Raw genomic sequence first — 17129 nt, 5'->3', positions numbered from 1 at the left:
CACTCTGCACTTGCTGGACACTGAACAGTCCTGTCAGTCAACCTGACATTTAAATCAATGACGTAACACCGTTAGCCAAAACTAACATTAATTGAACTTTAGTAACATGACAGTCTATATTTACACTTCTTTCATCTCAGTTTTGTGCAGATTTGATTTGATGAAGTTTTAGATCTGTACAATTTCCAGGTGGCTGCTGAGGAATAACTGTTGTTTCTACATTATTTATGACAACAGGCTAGCAAGCTCATAATGCGACAGACCTTCAGTGTCAGTCAAATCCACTTCTACTGATGCTCATGATCAATTCATGGCGAGTAAGCATTAAGTATTAATTCTGCAGTTATTTGAGATCCTGAGAATTGAGTAAGTCTCTATGCTTTGTTCTTTCACCGGCAGCCAAGGGGCTGTCAATCACAATATTTAGTGAAAGCTGACGCAACTTTGATAAGCAATAAAGAATCTGCATCCTCTCTGTACACCAAGACTCAGTCATAATCTGCCCCACACTCTATTTGTCCAGGTAATTTCAGTCCTCTGATGACCCCTGTTTCACCCTCCTTCTGGAGTTGTGTTTTGGCTCTGTCCCCCAGTGTCCCTCTCTTCTGGTGTCCCTCTCTTCAATGTGGCAGAAAACTGAGCCATGACAGGTTGCACATTACCGGATATCTCAACGTCAGGTGATTGCAATGGGCATCTTTTATTCACTAATAACAGAGAAGGAAGAAGTGAGGCATTGTGGTAGTATAAGCACTGATTTGATTCCTTGGAGGGTGTCCAGTTTTGGGTTTGAGAGCAAAGGTCAGTACGGTTGTCTCTCTAGCCCTGCCTGAGTTTTCACAGAAGACTCAACATGCTTCACAGAAACATGTGAAATTGTTGAGACCAAGCACAGGCAATGCTCAAGTGCCAAAAACTGCACTTCTTAAAGGAGCTACTTGAGACCAGCCTTTTAAACAAAGTCGGGCCCTGATAATGAGCAGCATTTCACTAGAAATAAGCATATGTACAGAAATGTTTACACAGGAAGTGGAAGCTCACTTCAGCTTCACTAAATGGACCTGCTGACTGTGTTTTTGGTATCAGTGCCTTTTGGAGCATTTAATTAAATGATCTATTCTATGATTGCTTTGGGTGATAGCCTGGACTTTGAGCTTGGGCAGTTCTTTACTTGTAGATGCTGCCGCAGAACCTGAACCCGGTTACATATACCTGTAATTGTGGAGAATTGTGCTTTGCAGAGACCTTTACAAAATGGTGAAACATTTCTTGATTTAAGTTTTATCCATATGTATCAAATCTAGGCTATCTATCTCTATCTGTCTGTCCGTCCAGTGGACAACCTCATGTTTAGCAGCATTCAGCTGTGTTAGTTTAAGGAATTCTTCCAGGCAGTTTTATCACAAACAACTTGTCAAAACACTGAATGAATTTGACCAATCAAAAATTGCTGCTTCCTGTTAATTTAAACTGAATTTATTTGCAGTTTTGTTTCACTTTAACAGAAGAAATGACAGCAGCTATCACCTTCTCTTATTATTCTACAGGGTGAACCATTTATATGGATACACCGTAATAAAATGTGAATGGTTGGTGATATTAAAGTCCTGTTTGTGGCACATTAGTATATGTGAGGGGGCAAACTCCTCACGATGGGTGGTGACCATGATGGCCATTTAGAAGTCGGCCATTTTGGATGCAACTTTTGTTTTTTCAATAGGAAGAGGGCCATGTGACACATCAAACTTATTGGTAATATCACAAGAAAAACAATGCTGTGCTTGGTTTCAATGTAACTTTATTCTTTCATGAGTTATTTACAAGTTTCTCTTTGTTCACAGCCATTGACATGTCAAAGAGGTTAACACGTGAGGAGCGAATCGAAATCGTGTTGATATCTGGTGAACGCAGTAACCGGGTCATTGCAGCAGATTTCAATGCAAGACACCCTACGAGACCACCCATCTCCCATGCTACAGTTAGCAAACTTCTTGCTAAGTTTCGTGAAACTGGTTTAGTGTTGGATTTGCCAAAATGTGGATGCAAGAAAACTGTCACTAATGAAGAAACATCAGTGGCTGTCCTAGCTTCTTTCAGCAAGAGCCCACAGCGTAGCACTCGCTAACCCACATTGGATCGATCCCTCCAAGACTGTTGGAATAACAGAAGTGATGGTTTGGTGTGGTATATGGGGTACAACGATAGTGGGTCCATTCTTCATCAATGGAAACCTCACGGCCACTGGATACTTGAAATTGCTACATGATGATGTGTTTCCCTCTTTATTCACTGAAGCTGGCACGTTCCCTGAGTTTTTCCAGCAAGATGGTGCAACCTGTCACGGCTGCCGAGGCGAGCCGTGTGGAGTTAGAAGAAGGACCCAAGATGCATGCAGTGGATGAGATGCCGTTGAGTTTATTTACAGAGGTGTAGTGGCAAACAGACAGTGGGGCATAACAAATAACTGAAAACACCTAAACTGGGAGAACTAAAAAATAACAGCCCTAGGAGCATACGACAAAGGGCAGAGAGGCAGACGACGAGCAGGACACCGAGTAACACAGACTGGCACGGAGGAACACAGACGAACCGGCAACAGGCAGAAGAACACACTGGGCTTAAATACACACACCAGTAATCAGGGGATGAGAGACAGGAGGGCAACACAGCTGGGAGGAATCTGAGCTGACGGGACAGGGGAAACGTAAACTGAGCACACTCACATATGACACAGACCTTCACAATAAAACATCACACGCAGGCTCGACATCGAGAGACAGACAGGAAATGACATAAGAAACTAAACCCGCATCTTAAACCCAGATAAACAGAAACATGGAACTCTAATAATAAACATCATAATCATCATCATAAACACAACAAGAGAACAAGAAAACAATCCCCGATGCAAACTAAAACCCAAACATAATAAAACTCAAAATACTGACCCAGAACCGTGACAGCACCACCTCATTATGGGTGCCAGGTCCGAGCATTCCTAGATGAACAATTTCCTGGAAAGTGGATTGGTCGTCGTGGGCCAGTTGAATGGCCCCCAAGGTCTCCCGATCTGACCCCCTTAGACTTTTATCTTTGGGGTCATCTGAAGGCAATTGTCTATGGTGTGAATATATGAGATGTGCAGCACCTGAAACTACGGATACTGGATGCCTGTGATGGCATTTCTCCTGCGGTGTTGCTATCAGTGTGTGAAGAGTGGGAGAAGAGGGTTGCATTGACAATCCAACACAATGGGCAGCACATTGAACACATTTTATAAGTGGCCAGAAACTTGTAAATAACCCATGAAAGAATGAAGTTACATTGAAACCAAGCACACCATTGTTTTTCTTGTGACATTACCAATAAGTTTGATGTGTCACATGGCCCTCTTCCTATTGAAAAAACAAAAGTTGCATCCAAGATGGCCGACTTCTAAATGGCCATCATGGTCACCACCCATCGTGAGGAGTTTGCCCCCTCACATATACTGATGTGCTACAAACAGGACTTTAATATCGCCAACCATTCCCATTTTATTACGGTGTATCCATATAAATGGTCCACCCTGTACTTTAACCTAAAAATCAGGACCCATTATTGAATCAACAGCTTGTGTCTTGCCTTTAAAGTAACATAACTGATTTTTACTCCACTAGTTTGCTCGTTCTACACCCTAGAAGACGTTGTGTATAGTATTTAAATACAGCGACTTGTTTCACTCAGGATTACTTAAGCTTTCATCCAACTTTAATGTGGCCCAACCTTTATTTCTGCATTTGCTTGGGTGTCTCCTAACGGGGTGGCAAGTAAGTGAAGGCGACCATCAGTTTTCCTTTTCAAAACGGTTTTGTTGCATTGCTAGATGTTGTATATGACAGTGACTCAAGATATTGGTCATTATCCAATTCAAATAAACTTGAGTGTTAAATCACCAAAAATTTATATCTTCTTATATCTCTCCCCTGTATAATATCAGTTAACATTTTGATAGACAAGTCCATTGTCTCTCAGATTCTCTCTGGCTCCTGATTATCATCTAAGGGCTGGGTTTCTTTGGCTGTTGTCATGGAGCCCAGCCTTTGAGCAGCACAAACAGAGGTGTGTGTGTGCGTGTGTGTGTGGTGTGTGTGTGTGCTTATGTGGTTATGTATACTGACTTACTTTCTGTACCTTCACAGTGTACTGTGTCAGTGAACTGAGTGACTCATGGATGAAGGTGAGACTGAGTCGGAAGTGAGTAGGGGACAAAAAGAATATATAAATAACTAAAAGATCAGAAGGATGCCTCCAAAAAGGAAAAACGATGCTATAATTCAGGCTGAAGATGGTGAGAAGATGTTTTAATGCTATTATAGGGAAAACTGACTCATTCATTCATTGCTATATTTATTTAAACATTTGAATCTAAATGGTTGTATTCATGCATCTGTTCAGTTGGGATGGAGGTGGATGCTACGTTGGACAGTGGGAGTGAAGGTAAGTCATATGGGACAATTTTTCTGTCTTTAGTTTAATTTAATAAAAAACGTTTTGAAAATGTTTATAGCTTTTAAGGCATTTTCGGCCCTTTTTGTCAGTTCTTATTGTTGATGGTTGTATTTGTTCAGGGACATGTTATTGCATTTTCAATATCAAACCTTGTGTAAAAAAATAATATATATTTGTATGTGTGTGTGTGTGTGTGTGTCTTAGATGAGACCAGAAGGAGAAGCAAAAACAGAAGAGCCAAAGCACAGCGTAAAACCAAACAGGTCAGTGATGATGAGGATGATGAAGAAGATGAAGATGAGGCACCGAGGAAAAGGGGACGAAGGAAGAGGACCAAGCCCCAAGACAGTGACCAAGACGATGAGGAAGACAAACGAAGGGTGAGACAGAAAGGAGCCAAAGCTCCCAGGAGGAAAGCTGCAAATGAGGAGCGTGATGAGGAGAGCGAAGAAGATCAGGGTAAAAGGAAGAAAGGAGGAAGAGCGCCTTCCAAACAGGAGAAAGAGGATCAGAATAAGGAGAAGAAGGGAAATGTTAAAGGCAAAGACGAGACAAATAAAGGCAGTGAGAAGGACAAGAAAAAGAAGAATGGAAAGCAGAGCAGGTGCAGTATTCTCTGAGAGCTGTATTTCACCTACGGTTTCGTCCATAAATATTTACAGATATAGGTGTTTTTTTTTTCTTGGCTCTGTAAATTACCACTATGAAATTTAATTCAAACAACTCAGATGCAGTTGAAGTGCAGACTTTCAGCCTTAATTCAGTGGGTTGTCCAAAATAAATTGCATAAAAATTTGAGGGACTAAAGCAATTTCTTTAAACACAATCCCTTCATTTCAGGGGCTCAAAAGTAATTGGACAAATTAAATAACTGAAAATAAAATGTTCATTTCTAATACTTGGTTGAAAACCTTTTGCTGACAATGATGGCATGAAGTCTTGAGCTCATGGACATCACCAGATGCTGTTTTATTTCCTTTTAAATGCTCTGTCAGGCCTTTAATGCAGCGGCTGTATGTTTTGGGTTATTGTCCATCTGTACTATCAAATGCCAATCAATTTGACCGCATTGCTGGGACGGGATTGCTGTTATCAAATTCAAAACGTGCTTCAAAATGGTACATCTTCACATTTACACATCTGTTGTCTTTGTTCCATTGTGAATAAAATATGTGTTTATGAGATTTGCTACTCAATGCATTGTGTTTTTATTTACATTTTACACAGAATCCCAGCTTTTTTGGAACTGGGGTTAAGTGAACACTGCACCGTGTGCAGTTAGATATAAATCTACTAATTAAAACCACCAGGAAAGCTTTTCTTGAGGTGATGAATCGTGTGAGAATTATGCCTTCTCAAAGTCATTGCGAGTGACGGTTGCTTCCCTTTGGCAGCTCTCCAGCTTCTTCCTCTGAAGACGAGTCTGAAGACGAGTCTGATGAAGAGTCGATGTCAGAGAGAGAGATCGCTGCCCTGAAAGAACAAGTAGAAGAAAAGAAGAAGCTGATTGCTACATTAAGGAACAAACCTTGGCGGATGAAGAGGAGGCTCGTACTGCTAAAGTAAAAATGAAAACAAAAAACTGTGGCCAACTCTTAATCCTCTTCTTTGGCCTGCTTTTTGTTACAACCGTAACTTCTGTTCATTAAAGATGTTGTTCATTTTGAGTGCCTTTTTAAAATTGCTTATTACTCCATTTTTGCTGGTGCACATTTTCTTTTAATACCATGTGAAGTTGGACATTTATTATTAAATCTTGCTCACTGCTACTTTACCTCTTTGGTACTTCCACTCATCAATGCTCAACTATACAAACAGACAAAACTACTTTAAAAAAATGTGTTTTTAGACAGGGCAAAGCATGTTTCTTCTTTTGAGTCCTGCAACCTATGCAAATGTTTAGATCTAGGCTTTTATTCATCTACAGTGCATCTGGAAAGTATTCACAGCACTTCACTTGTTCCACATTGTTTTACAGCCTTATTCCAATATTCCAACATAATCTGTAAATGGAAGAAGTTTGGGACCACCAGGACTCTTCCTAGAGCTGACCGCATGGCCAATCTGAGTGATCGGGTAGAAGGGCCTTAGACAGGGAGGTGACTGAGAACCTGATGGTCATTTTGACAGAGTTCCAGTATTGTTCTGTGGAGAAAGGAGAACCTTTCACAAGGACATCCATTTCTGCAGCACACCACCAATCAGGCCCATGTGGCAGAATGGCCAGACAGAAGCCACCTGAATGCCAACTCGTTGGCCCGTCATGTCTGCATCATCATGCAGACACCTCTCATCACCTGGCCAATACCATTCCTACAGTGAAGCATGGTGGTGGCATCATCATGCTGTGGCGATGTTTTTCAGCAGCAGGAACTAGATGCTTTATGGACCTCAGACTGGTCTGGTTTATGTTCCAGCAAGACTGCGACCCTAAACGCACAGCCAGGATGACAAGAGTGGCTTTGTGACCGCTCTGTGAATGTCCTTGAGTGGCCAACTCTGAGCCCAGACTTGAAGCACAGTCATCTGAATATGGCTGTGCTCTCCATCCAATCTGATGGAAGGGTTCTGAAAAGAAGAATGGGAGAAACTGCCCAGAAATAGGTGTTTCAAGCTTGTAGCATCATAATCATAAAGACTTGAGGCTACAATCATTGCTAAAGTATTGAGCAAAGTGTGAGAATACTTACAGTACATGTATGTGATTTTTGCAAGAATTTCGAGGAAAATTTTGTTTACTCAACATCACAATGGACATATTGAATGCAGAACAAAATGAACTTAATCCATTTTGGAACAAGGCTGTAACATGACAAAATGTGAAACAAGTGAAGTGGTCTGAACACTTTCTGGATGCACTGTATGGAAATTCTGCCCTTTGTGGAATTTGTATACATGACAACAGGGTCCTATAAAATCTCAGCACAAGCCAAGCTGGCTGTATCTCAGCCTGTTAGATATGTTAGAAGACAGCAAACTGTTCTGGCTTCCTAGCCAGGGGTAAGGCTTGTGTAAGTCAGTGTGTGTTTGTGAGGTAAGTATGTATGTTTGTTATGTATGCAGGCAAGTTTCTGGAAAGGGAACATGATAGCCGAGTTGCCTTAACTTTTCATGAGCTTGACACTGTTTAATGCATGTTGTTGTGGTGAGCTGACCTCCTGCTTGCTGTGTCTTCCTGCCAGTGCTCTTAACATATGCAGCGTGTCATCAATCAGTAAATCATTCCAAACCTGTTGTTTGTACATCCTGTTCACTAACTAAATAATTAATTCACTGAGTAGATCATGATTTTCAGTTGGATGTGGGCATGGATGGTATTTCATTGCTGAACATTTGTGTACTGCCTGAAACAGGGAGGCCCAGGAGTTTGTTGAAAAATTCGAAGGTGCTCTCGGGAAAGGAAGAGGCAAGAAGTTGTATGCGTTTAAAGTCATGATGACCAAGGTAATGTCCTCACTGTGCAAAATGCATTGATTTATAATTTGAGTAATATTGTTTAAGTTTGCTTCTCTGCACTCTCCCCTAGAAACTTATCAAGTTTAATCGGGACTTTGAGAACTTCAAAACAGCTTGTATACCCTGGGAGAGGAAGATAAAGGAAGTAGAAAGTTGGTACCACAAAACCAAATAATCACTAAGCTATAATCTTACATTTGCTAATAAGCTGTCCTCACAATTATGTATTTTCACCCCACCCCCTTCCCCCCAGGTCATTTTGGATCATCGGTGGCATCTTACTTCATTTTTCTGAGGTGGATGTATGGCCTGAACCTGATCCTGTTTGGGTTCATGTTTGGTCTGGTGGTGCTGCCAGAGGTAGGCTTTGTCTATATGTATGCTAGCAGCCAATAGCTAATGTGGCAAATGCTGAGCTCTCTCCATCCATCTCTCCATCCCTCTTCTCTGCATTTAGGTTCTCATGGGTCTCCCCTATGGCTCCATTCCCCGGAAAACTGTGCCACGATCTGAACAGGACACAGCCATGGACTTCTCAGTGCTCTTTGACTTTGGTGTGAGGATCCTAGCTTCATGCATCCCTTAATTCATTTTTTCCTCACACACGAGCTCTCTTTTTTCCCCAGACTGGCTAACAGTAGTTTTTGCCCTTATACCAAAGAAAAGAAAAATACATTTTTTTTAAAATTTCTAATACTTGTTTTTTTTTTTTTTTTTTTTTAACTTTTGATAATGTTTTGGTAAGATCTGGTGACTGTGGATGCCATAAGAGTTCAGTTAACTCAGTGTCAAGTTCAAGTAGCCAGCCTGAGTTTCTTGTTCTTAGATGAGGGGAGCATCACCTGCTGTTGTAGCTCACCTGCTTCAAGGTTTAAGATGTTTAGAGAGGCTTTCTGCATATCTTGGTTTTAGTTCCCTTTCTATCAGCTTAAAGGCTTCTTGCCATTCTCCTCTGACCTCTGGCATTGAAACAGCATTTTATCCCAGAAAATTACAGCTCACTGGATATTTTCTCTTTTTTGGACCATTCTCTATAAACTCTAGAGATGGTTGTGTAGGAAGGCACAAGTTGATCAGCAGTTTCTGAACTACTCAGACCGGCCTGCTGGCACCAACAAGAATTCCTGGATCACTTAAATCACTTTCTTCTGAATTCTGGTACTCAATTTGAACTTCATGGCAGCACAATGGTGGTTATGAGGATCAGCACCTCCAAATCTGAGGCCATGGTTCTCAGCCGGAAAAGGGTGGAGTGCCCACTCCGGGTCGGGGATGAGTTCCTGCCCCAAGTGGAGGAGTTCAAGTATCTCGGGGTCTTGTTCGCAAGTGATGGGAGAAGGGAGCCGGAGATCGACAGACGGATTGGGGCTGCAGCTGCAGTAATGCGGACGCCGCACCGGTCCGTCGTGGTGAAGAGGGAGCTGAGTGTAAAAGCGAAGCTCTCAATTTACCGGTCAATCTACGTCCCTACCCTCACCTATGGCCACGAGCTGTGGGTAGTGACCGAAAGAACGAGATCGCGGATACAGGCGGCAGAAATGAGCTTCCTCCGAAGGGTGGCTGGCCTCTCCCTTAGAGATAGGGTAAGAAGTTCGGCCATCCGGGAGGGGCTCAGAGTAGAGCCGCTGCTGCTCCACATCGAAAGGAGCCAGCTGAGGTGGTTCGGGCATCTGACAAGGATGCCCCCTGGGCGCCTCCTGGGTGAGGTGTTCCAGGCATGTCCCACCGGGAGGAGGCCCCGGGGCAGACCCAGGACACGCTGGAGAGATTATATCTCTCGGCTGGCCTGGGAACGCCTTGGTATTCACCCGGATAAACTGGAGGAGGTGGCTGGGGAGAGGAAGGTCTGGGCCTCTTTGCTTAGGCTGCTGCCCCCGCGACCCAGCCTCGGATAAAGCAGATGAAAATGGATGGATGGATGGACAATGGTGCTTAGCACTGATACCTCAAGGCAAGAACAGTCATGAGTTTGACTACATCATCTGGGTGGGGTTGGGTTAATTAGTGCTTCTTAATTGCCCAAATGTGTAAGTCTGAATGGTTGTCTGTCGCTCTGTGTTAGCCCTGTGTCAGGGTGGCAGCTTGCTCAGGGTGTACCCTGCCTGTTGCCCTATTTTAGCTGGGATAGGCTCCAGCCCCCTGTGACCCTGATAAGCAGAAGAGAATGAACATTCGCATGTTAGCAATATAGATAGCAGCCTTTACACCCTCAGAGATGATAGCATGGCTGTTTCAGTCACCATTTTGATATTTTCTAATGTTATTTATACATTGGTGTGGTGAGAAACTTACCTTGAGTACAGACTGTATTTGCATGTATGCGTGACTATACCTTTCTGTTTCTCATCAACAGGGATACTGCAAGTACTCTATTTTGTTTTATGGCTACTACAACAACGAACGAAACATTGGCGTGCTGAAGTTCAGACTCCCTCTGTCATACCTGCTCACTGGTGTTGGAATATTTGGATACAGCCTAATGGTTGTCATTAGAATGTAGGCAAGACATATGCGGGCATTCAGATGAAAATCATGTAGAAGTTTTTTTTTTTTTTTTAGGGTTTCTTTATCATTTCTTTTTGTTTGTCTCTTCAGGATGGCTCGTAATGCAAATGAGGGAGGAGATGGGGGTGATGAAGGAGAGTTCACCTTCAGCTGGAAGATGTTCACCAGCTGGGACTACCTCATAGGAAACCCCGAAACTGCAGATAATAAGTACGCCTCCATAACCACCAGCTTTAAGGTTAGCGTGTGTGTGTGCATGTTGGAGGATTTTCAGAAGGAAGTTTTCATATGTGGTGTAAATAAAATAGGTCCATGTTGGGCATGTCATTCCTGCTGCCAGCAAACACATCCCACTTGTTAATTTGCCACTGATTTCTCCATCCCCTATAGTGTTACAGCGAAGAGAGAGGTGCGAGCATAATGTACTCCACGTCAACATTTTCATATGCTGAGCCCCAATTTAAGATGGTTAATCATAAAAATCTACTTAATAAGGAAAGTGGGGAAAACTGTCCTGGCGCCATTTGCAGGGAGATTTAAACTTCTGAAATGTGAAGGTGCTAAATTGTGTAACTTGAAACTGAAAGAGATCTTAAGTGCTTCTTTATTTGTAATGCAGGAGTCCATTGTAGATGAAAAGGAGAACCAGAAGGATGAAAACATCCATCTCCAACGTTTCCTCAGGATTCTGGCAAATATTATGATCCTGTGCTGTCTCGGTGGCAGTGGTTATCTCATCTACTTTGTGGTGAAACGTTCTCAGGATTTTGCTAAGATGGATCCAGCGTCTCTCACGTGGTTTCAAAACAACGAGGCAGGTTTACACTGAGCACATGGTGTTCTTTTCCGACACAAGGAGCGATGAAAAGTTGGGATAGTTGAGGCTTGAAAAAATAAATGTTTACATTCTCTCTTGTCTTTTGTATCAGGTGGAGTTTGTGATGTCTCTATTGGGACTAGTGTGTCCTCCACTGTTTGAAACCATTGCAGAGTTGGAAGATTATCATCCCCGTATTGCCCTTAAGTGGCAGCTGGGGAGAATTTTTGCCCTCTTCCTGGGAAATCTTTACACCTTCCTCTTTGCTCTCTTTGATGAAGTTAATGACAAGGTATGGCTGATGTGCCTTCATGCATTAGTTACAGTTGCATTTATACACTGATGTGAAAAGTAATGTACACTGCAGAAGTCTTGGTTTTTTTGCATATTTGTCACACATGTTTAGACACATTTATGAGGACAGAAAATTGACATGCCACTATACGTGTGTTGACCAACAGTCACTTGGGGACAAAATGTGCGTCCCCACAACGTTGAAGGCACTTTTGATGCTCGAAATGTGGTTTTAGTGTCAGGGTTACAATTAGGTCATGGTTAGGTTTAGGCTGAGGATTAAGGTTAGGCATTCATTTATTGATGATGACGGTTAGGGTAAGCGGCTAGGGAAAGCATTATGTCAATTAGATATCCTTGCTAAGATATGAAAATGAGTGTGTGTGTTTGTGTGTATGTGTGTGAAATATTGCCCCCTAAACCTCATAGCCGGTTATGCAGGTTTTGTTTTCCTCAGTCAGATCCTGGCTACTGTTCCTGTGTTTGTGCTAAATTAAGCGACAGTGGTATCGGACCTTTAACTCACATCTTAAGCAGAAAATAAACAGTCCTTCCCAAATTCCCAATAATCAGTTATTTTTAAAAACCTGGAAACTACATTTATGTGTGTATGAAATATGCTACATGAACACTGACACCTTAATTTTTCTTTGATGCATTAAATGTTTTTCAGCTGGAAACGGAGCAGGAGCTCAAGAATGCCACTGAATGGGCTATACATGAGTACAATGCCAACTACAGCTCCTACTACAACACGACGGATGTGCCTCCACTGGTCGTGAATCCTGCAGATGCTGTCAGAGGACCTTGTTGGGAGACTGCAGTGGGAATAGTTAGTAGAAGCTTTATGTATAACAGTGCTGAGGGAAACACATTACAAAGTACTGCATTACTGTAATTACACTAAATTGTCTGTAACACAATAATCACATCACAGTTACTCATAGAATCACCGGTCACAATTTGTGTTGCACAAGTTCATTAATAACCTGCATAGTTAAAAAAATAAATCTCCAAACTGGTCTATTTATCTATGCTAGTGCAGTGATCAGTGCAACATTGTTTCAATTTGGTAGGGGTCATAGACTCTACATATGTTCTGCCCATGATGCTGACTAATTTCATTACATGTAAATGTTCCATGTAATCTTGTTACATAGGTACATTATAAAATGTGAATTTTCTGATCAAACAAAACTTATTTGATTGGTATATATTTAGTTCATACCAAGCATATTCCCTTAAAAATTAAGTATTTGAATAAATAAACATTTGATTTTAAGTATTTGGGGACAACATCACAATTCTTTCTTTTCTTTATGTCTTTACTTTTACCTTGCAGGAATTTGTGAAACTTATCGTATCAGACATGCAGGTAACCTTTTTGACTATCTTGATCGGTGACTTTGCGCGAGCTATCATTGTTCGCTTCCTCAACTACTGCTGGTGCTGGGACCTGGAGGCCGGATTCGTGAGTACTCCTAATTGTGTGTCAGTGGGTCACAGTGTCCCGTGCCCTTAACATATGTCCATCTTAGTTTGTTTGACTGAAATAATGTCGTGCTCATCAGCAATGTTTGCAGGGAACAGGCCTCAGCAGGCCTCAAAACTGATTGTTGCTCAATTGCCGTTAACACAATTAAAATAAATAAATAAATAAAACGTTTAAGTCTGCACTTGCACCACTTGTCTCAAGTCCTGCATGGGAATTTAAGGTGATTGTGTCAGTTTAAGTAGTGGTTATGTCATTATCATTCAGGTATTACTGAACACATGAACAGAGGAGGCGGTGCAGACTTTCTGCTTTAATTCAAGGGTTTACCACCGCAGTTCGTAATGCATCTACATCAACCTGATACTTTGCAATGACATCTGGCAAGACAGGTGATCCTGAACATAGAATGAAACAGGACACTACAATGAGAACTTAATTACAGAGTGAAAGAGAGAGAGAGCAACAAATGCAAAGTGTATTGACCTGCTGTTTATTAATTCAGGAGTACATGCAAATCATGTTGTTTGTGTGTTTATTCCAGCCATCATATGCAGAGTTTGACATCAGTGGGAATGTGCTGGGGCTTATCTTCAATCAAGGAATGATATGGTGAATTACTCCATCGATGATTTTATTTTCGGACTCCTTTCTGCTTCACTGGAGATTCTCTAATGAGATGAATAGCTCACTAATAAGCTTCCCTCTGCTGAAACACAGCTCACGTTTCTTTGATCCGCCTATCATTAATGCAGCAATCACAAAATCTCTAATAACACTAATTACACTATTCAGTGGCTGATTAGTTTGAAATTGCATCGTGATCTTTTTCCTTTTTGAACAGTGTTGCTTAATATGTTGTTTTTCTTAGGATGGGAGCATTTTACGCTCCAGGTCTGGTGGGTCTGAATGTGCTGCGTCTCCTGACGTCGATGTACTTCCAGTGCTGGGCAGTGATGGCCTGTAATGTTCCTCACAAGCGAGTTTTCAAGGCATCGAGGTCCAACAACTTCTACATGGGCCTGCTGCTCCTCGTGCTCTTCCTTAGCTTGCTTCCTGTCGTTTACACGATAATGACCCTGCCCCCGTCCTTCGACTGTGGTCCATTCAGGTCAGTATGAGGTTAAAATAAGAGATCTAAGGTGGTGCATGAATATCTTTTTTCTTTTTCTGCAGATTTACATTTTTTATTCGGTTAATAATCTGCATGAACAAGCTTATTCAGATTCACTAGATGATCATTAACATAATTATTAGAGTCAACTTAAAGAATGAACATAATAAAATTTTTTAATCTGCAGCGTCTTGGCAGGTTTCTCAAGCATACTTCTGCATGCACATGTTTTTTTTTGTTTTTGTGTTTTTTTAAATCCAAGGGTTAGTAACAATAATGATAACAGCAACAATATCCCCCCAGTGGTCAGGACAGGATGTACGATGTGGTTATGGAGACTATAACACAGGATTTACCAGCTTTCATAGGGACCATTTTTACATATGCCACCAATCCTGGACTCATCATGCCTGTCGTCCTCCTCATGGTGTAAGTATAATTTAAATAATGAGTCAAACATGGCTTCTGTACCTGCTAAATGAAGATACATTTTTACATTTTGTGTGTTTTTAAGCGTGCATGATAAATGTAAGAAAACAAATGAAACCTTTTGTGCACTGCTAATATATTTAAGGTTGCCTACACAATCTTATTATTTATTTAGAAAAACAAATTGTGTGCATTTCAGTTGTCTCTATCTTAGTGAATACTGATAATGTGGTGATGTTACCCTTACACTGTCTTTTTTGACACTACCACACAGTGGCAGCAAAAGTCAGCCTTTCTTGGAGGAGTACAGTGAAAATGTGGGCCGTGATAATCGGAGGGTAGTCTTGGTTGGTCTCTATGGAATGTGTTTGTCAGATACTCACCCAGATTAGGATCTGAAGAATTCAGAGAGTAGAGAGATTTTAAGGTGTCCATCTGTTCCTGATTTTGTGGTGTGGCGGATCACATTGTCCTAACTGAGTGGCACTGATTTTGAGGAATTCACTTTAGCCCCACATCACAACAAGAGTCCCCTCAAGGTGCTTTATATTGGAAGGTAAAAACCCTACGATAATACAGAGAAAATCCCAACAATCAGATGACCCCTTATGAACAGGCAATGGACAGGAAAAACTCCCTTATAACAGGAAGAAACCTTGGGCAGAACCAGACTTAATGAGGGGCGGCCATCTGCCGCAACCGACTGGGGATGAGGGCAGGGAAAGAGGACAAAAGCAGTACCAGTGGCATCTATAGTTGTGGTGAAGATGTGGTCAAGTAAGCAAACACATTTTACAGTTAACAAACAATCTCTTTTCTTAATAAATTTAATTACTGTGGTCAGCTGGCAGGTCTAGTTTCTGTACAGGTGCTCCTAAAGAAAGGACCAGCTTTAATCCTCCATTTAAATTTAAATCCACAAATAAAACATGTGTGCTGTCCTGTGGATTTTTTTTGTTAGTCTTTATCCTTGTTATGGCTCTTAATGGGGAAAACGCATGCTTGTGAATATTTTTGTGGTAGTTGCCGTACAAACATCTCTGTCATCTCTTCTCACAAGCAACAAGTTTCCCTGCAGACAAACCCAACCTAGCTTTCTTGCTTTTTACACCTGGCTCAGTATTTTGAATTTTCCATTCTTCCATTTGTTTTTGTGGCCTACCCCGTGGCAGGTGGCTACAGTGGATACTTTTTGTGCTGTCTTTCTCATATGCATGTAGCTGGCCTGAGCCCTGGAGTGGTATATCTAAGCAGGCAGCTTAAGTTTCAGGAGGCTATTCATTAGCTGCTTTTCAGTGTAGTGGCATTTTATTTGCTCACCCTAAGCTTTCTGGCAAGAAAACCAGTGTTTGCGAACAGTGTTTTGTTTCCACTCTGACATTATCACATTACGTTTGGGTAGATAACAAAGAGCAGATAAGCTACCTGTGCAGCTTATGAATTTAACAACAGTTCTTTTAAACTTGTAACTGATGAGGCGAAGTAACACACGTCATGGCACCCAGACAAAATATAAATTTGCCTAAAATTTCCATGATCAGTGCATGTACATAAACACAGAACAAAATGACAGAACAATATGATCTAGCACTGTGTGCAAAGCCTGACTGTAATCTAATCCATCTGCAGTGGCACAGTAAAAGACTTATACTGTGTAACAGGTTGGCCATCTACTACCTTAACACAGTGTCAAAGGGATACCAACAGGCAAACCTGGACCTTAAAAAGAAGATGAAAATGGTCAGTATGAATTTCTCTTAATTTCCCATATTTAAGCAAAAGTTCAAGATTAGATTCAAATCAAATGACTGTCGGGTTTGTTGGTCATCACTTCAGGCCCGAGACGAGGAGAAGAACCGCAGGAACAACAAGGACAGCACTAATCAAGTAATGAAAGACTTGGAGGACCTTCTGCCAAATAAATCTCTAATACCGCCTCCCACTGAGGAAGAGCCGCCTCATGGTACACTCATATACAGGCTTCAGCTGCATATACTGTAGGATAATTAACACCCCACTGACCTGACCACGTTTTCCAACTCTCAATCTGTCTTTTTAGATATTGTAATTGAGAAGGGAAGCAAGTCTACCAAAATGAAGCCAGGATCAGCGGGGAAAGGGGTCAACCTGCAAAAGGAGGTGTCACTGGCTGCCACAAACCCCAGAGGGCCAGTAGCCCATCCTCCTCGGGCACGGGGAGGGCCTCCTGGACATCTCAGGGGCCCTCTACCTGGGCCTGGCAGAGGGAGAGGTCGGGGCGCTCCTCCGAGGACATAAGAAGCATGATTCACAGTTACAGATATCTGCTAGGATGGCTCCAGCTGCATATGGAGGAGGAATCAATTTGGGGTTTACTGCAATGATGCAAATGAACACAAATTTCATAACATCATTTCTTATTGGAATTTTATTATATGAATGAAAAGCATTCAATTAGTATTTTCAACATGGTAGATGAGACATCAGTCATACCTAACACTGGAAAAAGTCTGTAGTTACTGCAGCGACTCAGTTAAAAGATACAGAAATGG

General features: G+C 41.8%; 1 protein-coding gene across 1 annotated transcript; it reads left to right on the top strand.

Annotated features, from left to right (window-relative positions):
* Positions 1–4192: 4192 nt before the first annotated feature.
* Positions 4193–16875, top strand: tmc2b (transmembrane channel-like 2b; the record flags this gene model as incomplete). Its single annotated transcript, XM_080895171.1, has 20 exons — positions 4193–4330; positions 4438–4479; positions 4696–5095; positions 5886–6053; positions 7845–7935; positions 8018–8099; positions 8201–8307; positions 8405–8503; positions 10301–10443; positions 10543–10690; positions 11072–11266; positions 11382–11561; positions 12237–12395; positions 12906–13034; positions 13600–13667; positions 13927–14166; positions 14473–14598; positions 16260–16338; positions 16435–16561; positions 16658–16875. Exons 1-20 carry the CDS (start codon positions 4285–4287, stop codon positions 16873–16875), a joined length of 2847 nt encoding a protein of 948 aa, XP_080751297.1. The 5' UTR covers positions 4193–4284.
* Positions 16876–17129: the final 254 nt, after the last annotated feature.

Source organism: Rhamphochromis sp. 'chilingali' (genome assembly GCF_963969265.1).
Source record: "Rhamphochromis sp. 'chilingali' genome assembly, chromosome: 10".
Classification (NCBI taxonomy): domain Eukaryota; kingdom Metazoa; phylum Chordata; class Actinopteri; order Cichliformes; family Cichlidae; genus Rhamphochromis; species Rhamphochromis sp. 'chilingali'.
Note: the sequence above shows the minus strand (reverse complement) of the source record. Positions and strands in the feature narration are given on the sequence as shown.